This window comes from Martes martes, assembly GCF_963455335.1.
Source record: "Martes martes genome assembly, chromosome: 3".
In the NCBI taxonomy this organism is placed as follows: domain Eukaryota; kingdom Metazoa; phylum Chordata; class Mammalia; order Carnivora; family Mustelidae; genus Martes; species Martes martes.
In genome coordinates, this window is record NC_137890.1 from 863844 (window position 1) to 879674 (window position 15831).

At 64.6% G+C, this 15831-nt stretch overlaps 1 protein-coding gene across 7 annotated transcripts in view; it reads right to left on the reverse strand.

Annotated features, from left to right (window-relative positions):
* Positions 1-15831, reverse strand: part of MCF2L (MCF.2 cell line derived transforming sequence like) — a 76201-nt gene that overhangs the window by 39807 nt on the left and 20563 nt on the right. For all 7 annotated transcript variants that reach the window (XM_080799021.1, XM_080799019.1, XM_080799020.1 and 4 more), the window contains exons 2-3: positions 10669-10752; positions 7947-8061 (exon numbers count right to left, since the gene is read on the reverse strand). In XM_080799021.1, the coding sequence (XP_080655147.1) occupies positions 7947-8061; positions 10669-10752 (199 nt within the window). The remainder of the gene's footprint in view (positions 1-7946; positions 8062-10668; positions 10753-15831) is intronic.

A 15831-nucleotide genomic window follows, 5' to 3' on the forward strand; every position in this document is an offset into this window, starting at 1 on the left:
CAGCCGGGCTGCCGCCAAGAAGTCACCGCTGCGGGAAGGTGACTGCGTCTCCGGCAGCAATCCTGGAAGCCAGACCCCCCCCCCCGGCCCCCGGGGCCACCTGCCCCTGCCGGCCGGGATGTGATCCATCACGGCCGCTTCCCCAGCTCTCGTCCTGTGTCCAGGGACCAACCAGAGAAAGCCCAAGGTGCTCCCCTGACCCTCCTGCTGGAGGACGAGGGTCCCACGCTGCTCAGTTAGTCCGCGTCTGCGAGCGATGTTTTCTGGAGTGCAAACACCTGCAGGTTCCGGAGAGCCGGGACGCCTCGTGGTCGGGCTGCGCGGACAGCGAAGGTGAAGGGTTTAAGGAGCGACAGCAGCCGGCGGGGGTTCCGAGCCCCCACAGCTCCCGCTCGGCCCGGGGGCTCAGGCCCTGCGGCCGGAGGACAGTGCACAGGTGCCTCTCGGGCGTGAAGGGACCACAGGTACCCGGGACACCTCAGCAGCATCAGGCCTGTGGTGACAGCGTCTCCGAGCAGCCCCCAGGAGGCCAGCTCAACCTGGCACGGGACACAGCACAGGAGACACGACCTGGGCCGTGGGCAGGCCCCTGGCAGGAGGCAGAGTCACAGGCCGTTGCGTGTCCCAGACCGTCCCCGGCCTGGGGCAGGACGGCTGTCAGGCACAGCACGGCCTTCTGTGGCAGGGCCCCGGGGTCCCTGAGGGCCGGGCCAGCCTGGGGGGCAGGCAGGTGTCTGGGGGTGGGCGGCGCTGCAGAAGCCCGGCCTTAGGCACGGACCGCCCCTCCCAGGGCCCGGGACCGCGGCAAGACCTCTCTGTCCCTCTCTCCCTCTGTCCCTCGCCCCACGGTCAGACCGCGGTCTGCAGCCTGTCTTCTTCTGTAAGGAAATGTCATGGGCGACTTTGTCCTTGGAACTCACGGGCCCAGGTCTGAACCGAGAACGTGGACCATCGCCCGAGCTCTCCATCCAGGACTTCCGGGCTGTTCCTTGTCTCTTCTTAGGAGTCCGAAACCCGCCCGTTACGGTACCGTTTCTGTGACGTGTTTACCTAACACCGGTCAGGGTCTTATCCCAGGGGAAACGGTTAAAAAAAAAACCCTCCAAGCTCCTTTTAAAAACTCTTCCGCCCATGGTAACCCTCTGTTGCGAGTACCACGGGTCCCGTCGGGGCAGCGGAGGCTCAGGCCGGCGCTGGTGGCAAGGCAGTGACATCACCGCTCCGGCACAACCCAAGGACTAGCCCATTAAGAACAAACCAACCCACAGGAATTTCTCTGAAGAGCCTGAAACCTGCACGTTTACGTTATGTTCCAGCTTTTCCCACAAATCAATCCATATTTGCTTCTGACGAAAACAAACACAGAAAACCCAAACTATGATATTGGGGCAAATCCTCCTGAATGTACCCCGAATTTCACTCACGACCATGGGGCGGGAGCAGGGACGGGCACGGACAGCCCGGAGCTCAGCCGCCCGGGTTCTCGGGGGCCCCACGGCGCGCGAGGAAGCTGGTGTCTCGTCTGCTTCCACGGGTGATTTCTAACCCGGCTCCGAGACATCGCGTCCCCCAGCAGCCGACGCACGGACCAGCACGTGTCCCAGACGGAGCTGTGGACGAGCCAGATGCAGGAGGACACGCACTGCAGATCCCGCTTCTACGGCTCCTGGAGCGTCAGATTTGTGGTGTCGAACGGGACAGTATCGCTTCAGAGAACGAGAAGGTTCTGGACACGTGTTGCACAGCAATGGGTACATACTTGGTCCTGACGCGCACTCAGAGACGGCTACGATGGTAAGTCCTTTGTTACGAACATCTTACCATCCACTTTTTTTAAGCATTATTAAAAAAAAAAATCTTAGGAACCACACAAATGCTTTAAATACATTAAAAAAGAGATTGCATAGGGTCCGCCCGTTCTTTGAGTCGTGGAAAGAACTGCTTCCCAGGGTCATAAAGTTACCACCCTGGGAAGTCAGACCCACGCAGAGAACCTTCTGGAATCTCAGTACCTCTCCCAGGCTCGCTCTGCAGGCCTGGAGCGCCGCGCTCTAGGACCCTCTGCCTCTTCCGTCCTGATGCTCTCAAGCCCGAACCCCATCTGACTCCTTCCCCCTGCGTCTGCCACAAGCGTCTCCTCTCCACCTGTGGCTGAAGCCCGAGCACACGTGTCCCCTGTGCCACCTGGGACGGACATGCTGCGGGGTGATAGCAGCGAAGGAAAGGCTTCCCAGCCTGCAGCCCTTATCTCTCACAGCAGAAGGTCCTTATTTCCAAGGAGGACAAGACCCGTGGTCTCTGCTCCTGGGCAGGGAGTCAGGGTACTAATCTCTTGCCCTTTTCTTCATAAATCAGGGCGTGGCCGCTGGTGACCTGCTCTCCCCATCGCGGACAGAACCCGCTCCCATCTGAGCTGCCCAGCGTGGCCACATGTGAACAGAAATATGGGGAGCACAACTGACTCCTGAATTGTCCCATTCAGATAGTTTTCATTTTTAAGTTGAAATGGCTACACCTGGCTATCACATCGTTGGCGGTGACAGAGAAAGGTCATTGCAACCAAGGAAGAGGGCTGCAGGGGACAGGCAGCTTCTGGCCCCTGCCAGGACTGCACGGCCAGGAAGACAGAGAGACGGGGCCCGCAGGGAGGAGGACCGCGTGGTGGGTGGTGGTCACTGAGCTCCCAGAGCTTCAGACCACGGGAGACGACGGGCTGAGCAAAGTTGCAGATGGCAAAAGCTAGTCACAGAGCTGGGGGCGGAAGGACCTCCCCGCCATGGCGTCAGAGACGCATTACACACAGATCGCCCCCGAGGCGTTCCATCTCAGAACCCCAAAACCAGCTACACGCAGGACAAGGCTCTTCGTTGCAGGGGAATCTGCAGGGAAACAGGAGCACAGATGACGCCGCGTTGGGCGGGGAGGGCCTGACGTGACTCCAACAGCACAGGCTCCAGGGGCTGCTGGGAAGGGTCCCCGTGACGCACTCCGGATGGAGCCGGGTCGTGCCGGGCGCACCTGTGCCTCCCAGCGTGGAGAGGCACTTGCCCCTGGATGGAACAAGGTTTCGACAGTACCCGGACTCATCCACATGGGGACGGAGGCCGGCGGTGCGTGGGGGCCTCCGCTTCTCCGTGCACGGTGTAAGGGGCTCAGTACACACTCATGCACGCACGCCTCTGTCTCTACATTCGGACGCCGTGGCAAAAACCAGAAATCCTGTCGGCAGCAGGAAGTAAGGTGCTTCCGAAAGCACCTGCTTCTCTCCTTCAGCACAGTCCGTGGACATGACGTGTGTGTACACGTGTGTGTGCGTGTGTCTGTGTACATGCATGTTTGTGCACACACGTGTGAGAGACTGTACGTGCCCATGGTGGGGGCCAGCGGGGGGACAGGCTCTCTCTCTCCCCGGCAGCTGCGTGATTGAACCAGCCGAGGAAAGTCAACATCATCATCAGCTTCAGCTAACTCTAGAGGCTCCTGAATTCTGGTTTAACTGCTGAGCAGAGACTGCAGAGGAAGGCGACCCTCCAGACCCTGGAGGAGGGGTGCATGAAGCCTCCGGGGCCCAGCCTGGGGGGCCTGCAGGGCTCCTGTGTGGAGGTGCCTGTCCAGGGCTCCTAAGCCGCTTTTTCAAAGAAAAGTTGGGAATCTCCTCATGTGGGCAACTCTGTGCACGTGTGACTGTGCACAAGTGTGCATGTGTGGACGTGTGAGTGGACATGTGCACGTGCCTGTGCAAAGTAGTGTCGCACGACTCTCTGTGGGGCCGGACAGGATCACAACCAGTGCTCCCACAAGGCAGGTGAGAGAAAGGAGGAGGTCGGCTGGGGGCGTGCTTGGAGGGGGAGGGGCCCGGGGTGGATCTGCAGGAGGGGGAGGGGCCGGGGGTGGATCTGCAGGAGGGGGAGGGGCCGGGGGTGGATCTGCAGGAGGGGGAGGGGCCGGGGGTGGATCCGCAGGAGGGGGAGGGGCCGGGGGTGGATCCGCAGGAGGGGGAGGGGCCGGGGGTGGATCCGCAGGAGGGGGAGGGGCCGGGGGTGGATCCGCAGGAGGGGGAGGGGCCGGGGGTGGATCCGCAGGAGGGGGAGGGGCCGGGGGTGGATCTGCAGGAGGGGGAGGGGCCGGGGGTGGATCTGCAGGAGGGGGAGGGGCCGGGGGTGGATCTGCAGGAGGGGGAGGGGCCGGGGTGGATCTGCAGGAGGGGGAGGGGCCGGGGGTGGATCCGCAGGAGGGGGAGGGGCCGGGGGTGGATCTGCAGGAGGGGGCGGGGCCCAGGTTTAGAGCCACAGGTGCCGGCCACTCCCTCAGCGTCTGGGCCCCTCACCTCCCTTTCCTCTTGTTCTTCCCAAACCCAAACCCCTGTGCACAACCTACTTCATTTACTGAGAACAGAAGTAGCAGGATGGTATTTGGTTCACTGTGGGATCCAAGTGTGTCCAGAGCCCAGACATTTCTCGTGGACAGCGATGGGGTGACCCGCCAGGGACCCCCCTCTCTGGCTTGGTCCCTGCTGTGTGCAGGTCACAGAAGCCCTCCACCCCCCCCCCCCGGGGCAGGGCCCTGCGGACGGTGCTGAGTGAGCCCCTGAGGAATGGCCAGCATCCGAGGGATGAACATGGCGAGATGCAAACTGCTGCCCAGGGCAGAGCTCCAAGGGCCGCCCACAGAGAGGCCCCCACGGGGCTGGACACCGGCTGATGGCTGATCGACCAGTCCCAGCGCCTTTGCACGCTCCCTTGACCGAGGTTTCTGGAAGACCACGTTTCCCGTTTACCGCGCGTGCGGCACACGGAGAAGGCCCGCGGCGGCGTGATGCTGGATTGCAACGGTAACTACCAGTCAGCGTCGTGGCTGAGCCCGGGGCATTTGCACGCACGATGAGGACGACCCGCAGAGCACATAGTAGGGTGTTTTCAAAGACGAAGCAAAACCACGAGTTTACATCTCAGAGAAGCAGCCTGTGTGCGAGCTCTGGGCGTTCAACGGGCACCACCGTGGAAAAGCCCCAGCCGGGCCATCATGCTGTCCCTCCCCCTGGAGGCCCTGCGGCCCTGCAGTCACAGCCCGGGGGAGGGGCTGCGCCCTGTGTTCCGGACGGGGCCCTGCCATCTCCCCACCCTGGCGGGTCAGGACAGGTCTGTGCGGGGACGGTGGTGGGGGCGTCCCGAGTCCCCACAGGAGAGCCGAGCCATGGCCCCCCTCCCGAGCCGTGGTCATCCTGCAGACGTGGGCAAGGGGCCCTGTCATTCCCTGCGGGTGTGGTCTCTGCCCCACGGTGCCGGCGAGCAGGACTGTGGGGAATGCAGCCGCTCTGGGGGAAGACCGTGCTGTCCCTTCTCTAGCGCTCCGCCCAAACAGGCCCCCTTCGGGAGCTGACCTCCACGGCAACACCACGGTCAGGACTGACAACCCTCCCGAGGCAGCGGCGAGAGCCCCAGGAGAGGCCGCGGGGGCCCGCCTCCCGCTCGACGGCCACCCGGCACCCGATTCCTGTCCTTCCGTGGGACCCCTCGGGGGCCCTCCATTGTCCTCTCACATCACAGGCACGCGGTGTCAGGCCCGCCCGGATCCGCCTCTCGGGCACTTGCACTTTTGGTCACCCACCTCCAGAGAGGAGGCACCGTGAGAAAGCCACATGCCGACCAACGCCCGCAGCACTGAGCCCAGGGCTCCAGGCCCCTCGGCAGCTCGACAGTCCCGGCGAGCGAGGCCCAGCCTCATCTCCCTGCCTCTGCACGCACGTGGGCCGCGCACGTGCTCTCGGAGAGCAGCGTTCCGAGAAGGGCTCCTTCTGCTGGGGTAGAAGAGGAGAGACGGAGTCTGCTCTCCTGGCGGAAGGGGCAAGTGCAGGGGAGATGCCGCGTCAGGCAGTGTGCCCCGTGACCCACTTCACTCGTCTGCAAATGTACTTCCTTAGTCCCGCACACGCTGGCCAGGTGCCTGTGGTTCCCGACCTGCGACCTCGGGCAGGCGTGGACCAAAACTACGCTGTCATCACCACATTTCAGATAAGGTCCAGGAAGCCTGGTGCACAAGGGGCCCTGAGGGTGGACGGCCTGCTTCTTTCTCTAGGTGGGTGTGATGGAGGGCCTCCCTGAGGAGGTGGCCTGAGGAATGAAAAGGAGCCGTCTGACATGGTCCCCTGAGGGGTAGCAAGTGCAAAGGCCCCGAGGCCAGAAGGTCTGTCAAGATCGGTGAGGGTGGGGACCCCCGGGCAAGGAGATATGCAAGCCTAGAAGGCCCGAGAGTGGGCCCTGGCCCAGCTGTCCCCTCCCAGCAATGTGCTTGTTGTGGCCTGGGGACAGGGCTCACCTCCACATCAGACCTGGATCACTAGCTGTTGACATCTCCAGATATAACACGATTCTTTGACTTTTAAAACTCTAAGAATGACCAGAAACAGAGTGCCTGGTGACCTCCAGCCCCACACTGAGCCATCTCTGCACCGAGGCCACCACTGCCCACTCCGGGCACCGAGTCCTGGGCTGGCCGCCATGTCCCAGACTCAGGACGGCCCCCACCCAGAAGACCAGGGACCGCACTGGCGTCCACGGTCAGCTGCCAACCCCAGCCATCACCCATTTTCTCTCTAAATCCCCTTGAACTTGTTTTTCCCTAAAACCACTGCGAGTTCAGTCATCTCACACGCAAGGGGCTGCCTGGTCCCGCACTCCTGTCCCACGTGCCCGCCACTGTGCACATGGGGGAGGGGGCAGAGTTACCATCCTTGGTCCCCACCATGTCAAGCCCCGGCGTCCTGACCTCCCTTGCCCAAGGAGCCTCCTCAGTGTCTCTCCCCAGGGAGCCCGCATCGTCCCGCCGCCTCACAGCGGTGAGCTTACACTCCTGCCTGGTGGCCTCGGGGGCAGAGCAGGGCTGAGCCCACAGTCCTGTCTCTGATCCCGAGGCCCAGGGACAGTGAAAGGAGATGCTCTGAGGTATTGCTGCCCGACCAGGAAGCCCCTCGAGGGCGCAGGGCCAGTCCAGGGACCCTAAGGAAAGCCGTTGACTCCCAGGGCGTCTGCCGTCCCTGCTCCGACTCAGCCACCCACAGCCCGGAGCTCGGAAAGAAAGGAGGGCAGACTCCATGGGACCCCGGCCATGACCCCACCTTTCTCCTGCCAGGTTAGCACTCACATCCCTGAGGACGGCTCCGCACCCCCCAGGTTGCTAGAAGAGCCTGGGACCCCCAGCTCTGACCAGTGACAGGGCATCCCTGGTTGGCAGTTTTCATACGACAAGAACTAGCTGATCAAACTTGCTGTTTTGGTCTGTTTTCTGACTCAGACTAATTCACGGAGCTCTGAATTGCACGACTTCGGAAACCTGTCCTTACGGACGCGAAGGAATGAGGGCGGCATCCGCGGGGACCCGGGAGGCTGGGCTCCTGCCCTGCAGCTGACTGCCTCCTCGCCCCGATGTCCCCGGAGGAATGAGGTCACCGCGAGGAGGTCCTGACCACCGCACCATGGTGTTTACTCATCAGGGTGTGAGGTCCACGTCCGCACCACTTCTCGGGATGCCGTGGGTGTCCCCAGACTGGCCCCAGGCGGTGTGGCCTCCGCCCAGTGCGGCCAGGAGGCCACAGACAAAGCTTCCCTGCCTTTCTGGAAGAGGGGACGCTGACCACTGGGCAAGTCGCCTCTGGGGTCAGCCCCCCACCATGACGGCGCGAGTAGGACCCTGGGTCAGGCCGAGCCCCAGAGGGTCTCAGAGCCACTGTGCACTGTGGCCTCCTTCCCGGGGAAAGCCCCTGCCATGCACGGTGGCCCTGGTGCCTGACGGAGTGAGGGAGGGTCCCCGGGCTCCGTGGGACCCCAGGGTTGGGGCTGGAGCCCACGTCTCCCAAGGGGAGGGCTTGGGACGCCGCCAGCCGTGCGGGGCCCTGAGCCCCCTGGGCACCACCTCCCTCTCTGACCGCCACGGGGCTCAGCGACTCGCACCTGGGGATGCTGGTGAGGTAGGTCATGACATTCTGGAACTCCTTGTCAGGGACGTCGCTGAAGGCCGGGTAGTCCGGGAAGGTGATGACGGGGCTGCCGTCCTGCCCACGCCCACCTGGGGAGAGAGAAGACAGCACTGAGCGCGGGCGCCTCTCCGAGCTCCAACCTCCGCTTCGAGTCAAGCGCGCTCTGTCAAGGCTGTGCTTGCTTATCAGGAAAGACACGTGTGCTTCTCAAGGAACCCCTTGGTGCGGACAAGAGTGATGCACATTCCAATGATCCCCGGTTATCCTGCCTCCATGGGGCCGCCAGAACACCAGCTGTGCCGCTTCCTGTCCTGCTCGCTCCGCTGACGGGCACGGTTCTCTGTGCCAGGAGCTGCTCTAAACCCCGCACGACGCCCAGTCTCCTATCCTAGCCGACCTCCTGAGGCTTCAGACAATCGGGTCCTTCGACAGCGTGAGGGGGGAGGGCAGCGGACAGGCAGGGGCACCAGAGGGACTTTGGTGGAGTCGGGCATGTGGCTTGGGACCTGGGAGCAGGCCGAGGGGAGGCTGAGTCTGACTGGGGCTCCCGTGAACTATCCCACCAGCGGCCCGGGGAGGGGCGGCCGGAGACGGTCCCCTGGAGGGACGGGCCCCCGCCCGCTGGCCCGGCCTGTCACAGGCAGCCTGAGTGAGGCCGTGCAGCTCTCCAGGCCGAGCTGCGGGACAGGGCCGCGTCTGCTCTCCCTGCTCGGAGCTCCTCCTGGACGCGGACCGCCCCGGAGCAGCAGCCCCAGGCCCGCCACGTGGAAGCCCGCCCTGCCAGGGAGGGGCGGCCGGCCTCTTGCAGGGGCCCCAAACGCCACACGTGTGAGTGAAGCCCCTGGACGGCCCAGCCGGCCCGCGCCACATGGGGCAAGAACCATGCGGCCGGCCCTTCCGGAACCCCGCCGGGGAGTTGACGATAACCCAATAGAAGGGGTTGTCTCAAGCTCCCTAGGCGTTGGGACAGCCCGGGCAGCGAGCGTGGGCTCCCCACACCCTGGATCTCCTTGGAGGGCACAGGGGCAGCCGCTGCCACAGCTCGGACCCCTGGGCACCTCCTGGGGTCTCTTGGGCATGTCTTGCACTATCCTGCCGTGTGATGACAACGTCAAAGGCAGCAAGCGTGGTGGGCACTGATGGAATGATGCTGAAAACCTCACTGTCTGGGAGGTCGGGGGGAGCCAGGCGGTAAGCTTGCCCTGACAGAAGCAGCGCACACCGCACAGGCGCTGGGGGGGCAAGGTCGGGCGCACCAGCGCCGACATTCACCCTGGGAGGCGCCGGCTGCAGCATAAACCGGGAGGGTGTCCCGACAGCGTCACTCAGCCGAGTCCCCGGACTCACACCCCTGTGAGCGGAAGGAGCCCGGCCCCCGTAAGGCCCAGCGGGCTCAGTCAGGCCCACGGAGGTTGACCTCACAGCCACCGAGAGGGACCTTCGTCACGTCCACCCAGTCCCCTCCCAAGCTGCTGGCTGGTGTTCAAACACTTGAGAAAAGGTATGTGCAGAGGGGCTTGGGGCCGGGGCTCTGCCTCCTCCCTGGGTAATGCCAAGAGCGGTGGGATTATGACCTGGAGGAAGGTCAAGGTCATGAGTCGGGGTCACGGGCTCACTGGGGCCATGAGCCTTCAGGGTCCTGAAGGGGTGAAAACAGGTTGGGGAGATGGGGAGCTGGCAGAGGGCCCACAGCCTCCTGGCCAGGCCTTGTCACGGGCACCACGACTGCTGCATCGTTGCGGGGTTCCCGCTTCTCTGAAGGACAGCCCCTCCTCCCTGCTTGGGACAACGCCCCTCGCCGGGACGGAGGCTCCACAAGAGGCAACACCACCTTACTGCGGGCGAGTCCCCCCAGAAACCCCCGTCCCGCTGACAACCTTCAGTTCCCGCCGGGGCCCGTGAGCTCTGGGATCACATGTCAGGGCCACATGTCAGGACCGCAGGTCAGGGCTCAGCCAGGGGAGCGGCTCCCAGCCAGGGGACCAGCAGGTAAGCCGGGAAGGACCAGGGCAGCCCCGGGAGTGCAGGGATGGTCTGGGGACTCAGGAGGGGAGAGGCCCGTCTACACGTAGGGCCACGTGCCTGAGGAGGGGAGGCCCCAAATGAAGCGCAAGGAACCGTGGCAGGTGGTCTTGTCCAGACGGGGCCCACGCAGCCGTGAGGGCAGCCGCGCAGCTGCAGTCACACCCTTAGCATCCGCAATGCGCCAGCACTGTGCAGCGGCTGGGGTCGCGCACCACGGAGGCCAGCCAGGACAGCAGGTCGTCCCACGGAGGGAGGCAAAACCCAGGCCTGCAGGGAGGCGGCTGCACGCAGGGTCTGGGGTACCGGGAACCCCAGGATAGGCCGCGGAGGCAGTTGGCCGCTCACACGTGTCAGCAGCGCTCTGTGGCCTTCTCTGTGGAAGGTAGCTGTGCTCAGCCCTAGCCCCTGGACGCTGCAAGAGTGAGGTCAGCTGTGCCCTATTCCTAGGAACGTTCTGGAGTCTGCAGTCGGCCTGCATCCCTCTCAGGACCCTGAGCCGCCCTCCCCCGGGCACCGCACAGCATCCCCCAGCCCTTGGTGAAACCCAAAGCAGCCTATGTTGTACGCCGTGTCCCCAGTTCCCACGCTTGGATGGGACCCGCAGAGTCCCAGGGATCCCGGGAGCCCTCAGCCTGGGGTGTGGGCCCTCCCCCGGCCCGCCCGGCACCCACCAGACAGATACGCGAAGCGCTTCTTCAGCTGGTCCTGGATGTCCGCGGCGCAGAGCGGGCTGATGTCCCGGTGCATGATTTCATCTGCGGGGAGAGCAGACAGACGCCACTGTCATTCCGAGGAAACCACCTCACACAGCCACACACATCCACGAACACCGAAGGGGCCGTCGGTCATGTGCTCGGAAAAAGGGATTTCGGTTTCCAATGCACAGAAGCCTTTGTTTCTCAGCGCACAGAACGCTGTGTGCCGGGAGGCTCATCAATATTTGAGATGTGGGGAGTGTCGGAGGCACCGAGAGGAGGCGGGCAGGAGGAGGGACGGACAGACGGAGGTGCCAGCAGAGGAGCGCAGGGACGCGAGGGCTGGGAGCAAGGACGAGCTGCCTGTGGGTGGCACCCGGAGCCCACAGACTTTGCCCCCTGCCCTGGAAGGGGTCTGGGTGCCCCCGGGGCCGGTACAGCCCGAGCAGACCCCTGTAGGTCAGCGAGGAGACCTGGCCACCGCCGCGGGTCCACACCTTTGCACACACGTGGGAATGTGCAGGGCTCTGTCCTGGGCACCGGGCCCCCTGCCTGCCTGACGCAGACGCAGAGGGCGGGGTGCCCAGCCGGGTCGCTGAGCAGGATGCTGGTGGGAAAGCGGGCTCAGCCTACGTGCTGCCAGCCCTAGGTCAGGGGCCTGGGGTAGGGCTGCCATGTGTCACCGTGGAGCGCAGAAGCTGGGGACGCCTGCCCTGCTCTCCCATCTGCCGGCCTCTCCAGCAAGCAGGTGACCCGGAACCAGACCCCTGCAGGATTGCGGAATTCGCATTCTGGGACATTAACACCATTTTTCCAAAGACACTCAGGACCGCACTGATGACTCACAGGTCCTGCTACACCAGTTTACGACCCGGGCCGCAAACCGCCTGGAGGCCCTGGTCAGGGAGCACCCTTCCACCCTGAAGAGACCCGCGGAGCCGGCAAAACGCACCCTGCGCGGACCGGCCCGGCGGCCGGCTCTTCTGGTCTACAGACAAGCCTGTGCAGACGCTGACACGCTGGGTACACAGGAGCCGCTTGCACCCAAGGGGCCTTGCCCGCCACCCCTGCCCGTTCTTGAGGGGGTGCGCAGGGCTCCAAGCCTGCTTGGCCCCACGGGCAGCGGTGGCCGTGGCTCTGGGCTCAGGAAGGGACAGCAGCTTGTGCCCATCTCACTCAGAGCGCTGGGACCTGCATGGCCTCCCCAAGGGAGGCCACCGCCCACGGGCCATGGGGAGGCTCAGCCGCGGCTCTCCCTTGTGGGAGGAACACAGGGCAGGGGACATCTGCTCCGAGAGAGCTCGGCGCGTGTTCCTAAATTCCAGACCAGGTGACCCGCGCTGACCGCACGCATGCACTTGTTTGCAGTGAGCCCGCACGCGGCGGGGACAGGGAAGACATTCAGATGTTCCTCGTCTCGGCAGGAAGGACGTGGCGAATACCACACCAGTGCACCACTTCAGCCTCCAGAACCCCAGAGATGCTGGTTGTGGAGCACAGACCCCGGGAAACCAGGCCTCCAAAGTCTGGAGATGTGCCAGGGCCAGGGGAAGGCGGCAGATACTGAGCGGGCAAGTCCCTTAGCTGGGACCCAGCGTCGGTGACGACCATCGCCCAGATCTCACCACCAACAGCACCCTCAACTCCCGCCAGATCCCACCAGCCCATGAGGAAAGACGACCACGGGCGTCCAGGCCCCTGATGGTGGATGTTGCATGGTCCCCCTCAGACCGTGTCCACCCGGCAGAGGCTTCCGGGCAGCACCTCCTCCCAGAGCCCAGAGCTCAGTCCTGCACCGCACAGCGCAGTCCGGCTCACCCGATGGCTCAGGGTTTCGCCATGTGCTGGAGACAGGCCTGCCATCACCGACCATCGCTGCGCTGTCTGACAGACGGACGGTCCTGCTGATCAGGTCGCTGTCGACATGAATTTGGTTCCTTGGAGAGACATCTCGGGGCCTCACCAACCACGCTCCTCTGTGGGCGCTGGCCACTCTCATGTTCCCAGAGCTCCTCCAGTGGGTGGACAAGGTCCATCAGGCCTCGGGGCCTTTCTTTGCACGAGCACCTTCCTGTAATGCGTCTCCCACGTCTGCCGACCAGTCCGATCTTACTGGTCAAGAGATCACATCTTCACAGAGGCCTTTGTCCACCTCCTGGCCTACGCCGTGCCTCATAGGGCCCTGCATGCCCGCCGGAGTGTCTGCGGGCCCCTATGCAAGCCCGGGGCCCGCCCGGCAGCTGTTGGGATAGGAGCTCAAGAGCGTGTGTGGAACAGAGGAAGCGAGAGGCGCGTGACACGGCGACGTCCTGCGCTGGCAATCCGGCTAGTTCAGCAAAGTTCTTTCTGACCTACACAGGCTGGTACAGGATTTCCGGAGCCTGTGGACCACTGACCGGAGCCTCGCTGTGCATCGCGCTCGCAGGGTTTCTGGGACGGAGCGTGTTGTGATACTGTGCCTTAGGCCGGAGGCCACGTTTCAGGTGTGAACGAGAGCATTACTCTGTGCACGGCCCAAGCTGGAAACGGCACGCAGGTGGGTCCACAGGCACGGACTCCGCCTAGAGCCACTCCGCTTACGTGGTCACTGTCCACCCCTCTGCAGCTGGAGATAAGTAAGGGTCACAGCGCGTGGGGAGTGTCCCTGTCACCTGCCAGCTTCCGCCCCCGGGGGCTGGGCCTGCAGGGGCAGTGGGCGGCTCTCGCATGGGCAGCTGCCGCCCGGGGACGAGGGGAGGGCACAGTTCACGGCGGAGGACACCATGACCCCTAGCTCAGCAGGAAATGGAGGACAAGCCTCCCCCGCACCTCAGCGTCAGCAGTCTGGACAGGAAGGGGGTCGTCCCAGCCGCGGGCCCAACGAGAGGGTCAGCGGAGGCCCCACATGTCCCAGAGCGACCGTGTGGGAGCCTGTGCCGTCTCCAGCATTCCCGTCCCAGCCGGACGCGAAAGGAGACCCCTGGGCAAGGGGCCTGTCACAGAGGCAGTGGGAGGGAGGCGGACAAGGCCCGGGCGCGGAGAGGGCAGCATGTCTCCTTGGGCCCCCTCAGCGGTGGGGCCGGGGGCCCAGCGCAGGGCTGGGGACACACGGCCCCTCACCCCTTCACGGGAACCACCCCTCCGCTCACAGTGTAGCTGCCCCGGGCCCCAGCTCAGCCCTGGGCAAGGATGCCACCGTCTGGGAGCTCTTTGGCACCACAGTGACAGCGGGTTGCAGATGAAGACTGCAGCCCCGAGGCCGCGCCCCTCCATCGAGCCCCTGAGGCCCACGGCCCATCCCCGGACGCCCCTCCATCGAGCCCCTGAGGCCGCGCGCCCTTGCCTGGCGGGTCCGCAGCTCAGGCCTGTCTGGGAACCTTCTGGAGGCCTCGGTGACGTGCGTGCGGCACGGGTGCCCTGATTTTCACTCCCGCCTGAGTGGACCGCAGCCCTAGCCCAGGCCCCCCCGCGGGTGGCGCTGCGCTGGGGTCAGACCCGTGTCCAGCAGAACGCCAGCCGGTCAGGGGCTGCGTGGTCTGAGGCGCGCTCCGGGACGCCAGGAGCCTGCGTCTCTACCTGCCACCCAGTGAACGCTTACCCTCACGAAGGGTGTCAGCCAGGCGGGCTGCAGGCCACACCGTCCACGCCCGCCCTGGGCCCGGCCCCACAGAGCGTACCCACTCTCACCCTGTGCCCGGGCTCGTGGACCCGCCCAGCACACACTCTGTGGGCTCGGAGCCGGACACAGCCTCGTACAACGTAGCCTTCGGAACGCCATTCCCTGGGAAGAGAGCTGCACACCCCCCTGGGAGCCACATGAAGCCAGGCCTTGGCGGATGCCGGGCTTAGATGCCACACGACTCGGTGTTCGCCACAGGCGGACGACCAGGCCCTGGCGACCCTCAGAATCCTCCCTACCACAGGCAGCTTGAGCCAGTGCGTAGATACGGCCACGAGCCAAGGCCGGTGTGGGGCCTCTGAGTGTCAGCAGCGCTCACGACCCGCCTCCCGCCAGCACGGAGCGTTTCTCCCGCCCTACCCCTGCTATGGGGTCACTGGGGTCAGAGCCCCAGAAGGTCATCTGTGTGCTGGCCCTGCGGCTGGGGCAGCAGGGCCCCCTCCAGCCCGAGTGGACCAGGGTTCTGGGGCGCCGGCAGGGAGGACCAGCAGCTCCTCCAGGGGCACTCGGGGAACCACCCAGCTTGTCCTCCCAGAAGGAGACATGGCTTTCAGAGAGGTTCGGACCCGAGCCCCTGCCCGGCCCACGGCGAAGCGGAAACCTCCCCAAACCCGCCCAGGCTTTAAGTCAGTCCAGAAGGCGAGCGCTTCTCGAACATCGACTTGGAGACTGGTTGGTGTAGTGGGAGTAGTTGGCGTGCAGGAGGGTAGGACTCTCCCCAACTCTCGGGCCAGCAAGAGCTGCCACTTGTCAGCCAACGCGTCATGCCCAGAGGAATCCTGTCAGCGCAGTGTCACCTTTATCAAGGACGTGTCTGTCACAACCACCCAGCAGGCGGAGCATTCTTATCCCATCCCCAACGAGCTCCCTAAGGCGCAGAGACACCCAGTGACTTGTCTGAGGCCACACAGCAGGGACCATGGAGAGCAGCGGCTCAAAGGGCGGGACAAGGTTGTCCATCTGAGGTTGTCACCGGGGTGACTTTCAGGGACGGGTTTACAGGTGGAGATACTCCTTGGCCTCGAAGGAGCAGAAGCAGGAGAAGTCGGACCTCCCGGTGAGCTTGGGCCGCGGAGACCGTGGAGTGCAGGGCTCCGACCATCATATGTGCCCGTGGGTCCCTGACCCTTGCGTCAGCGGTCGAAGACATGACATTCAGTTGTTCCCAGAGGCATTTAGAACCACCCATGGGTCCGTATTCGCGTTTCTGTTAGTCTGAGCAGCGACCGGCAGGAGCTCGTGAACGCTGGCCCTGCGGCAGGTAGAGGAGACGGTGGTGGGGGACGCGTCGGGCACCGCGGCCCTGGAGGCCTGGCTCAGGGAGCAGCCGCTACGTGCCTTTACACCTGAACCAGTGGCGCACTGTGCCCGGCCCCAGGGACCCCGCGTGCAGGCTGCTGGCACGTCTGCACGGTCTTCCAGGAGCTGCTGTGATGAGCGGCTGAGGCCAGGGGGCCACGGTCTGTGTGCTGACTCGCCTT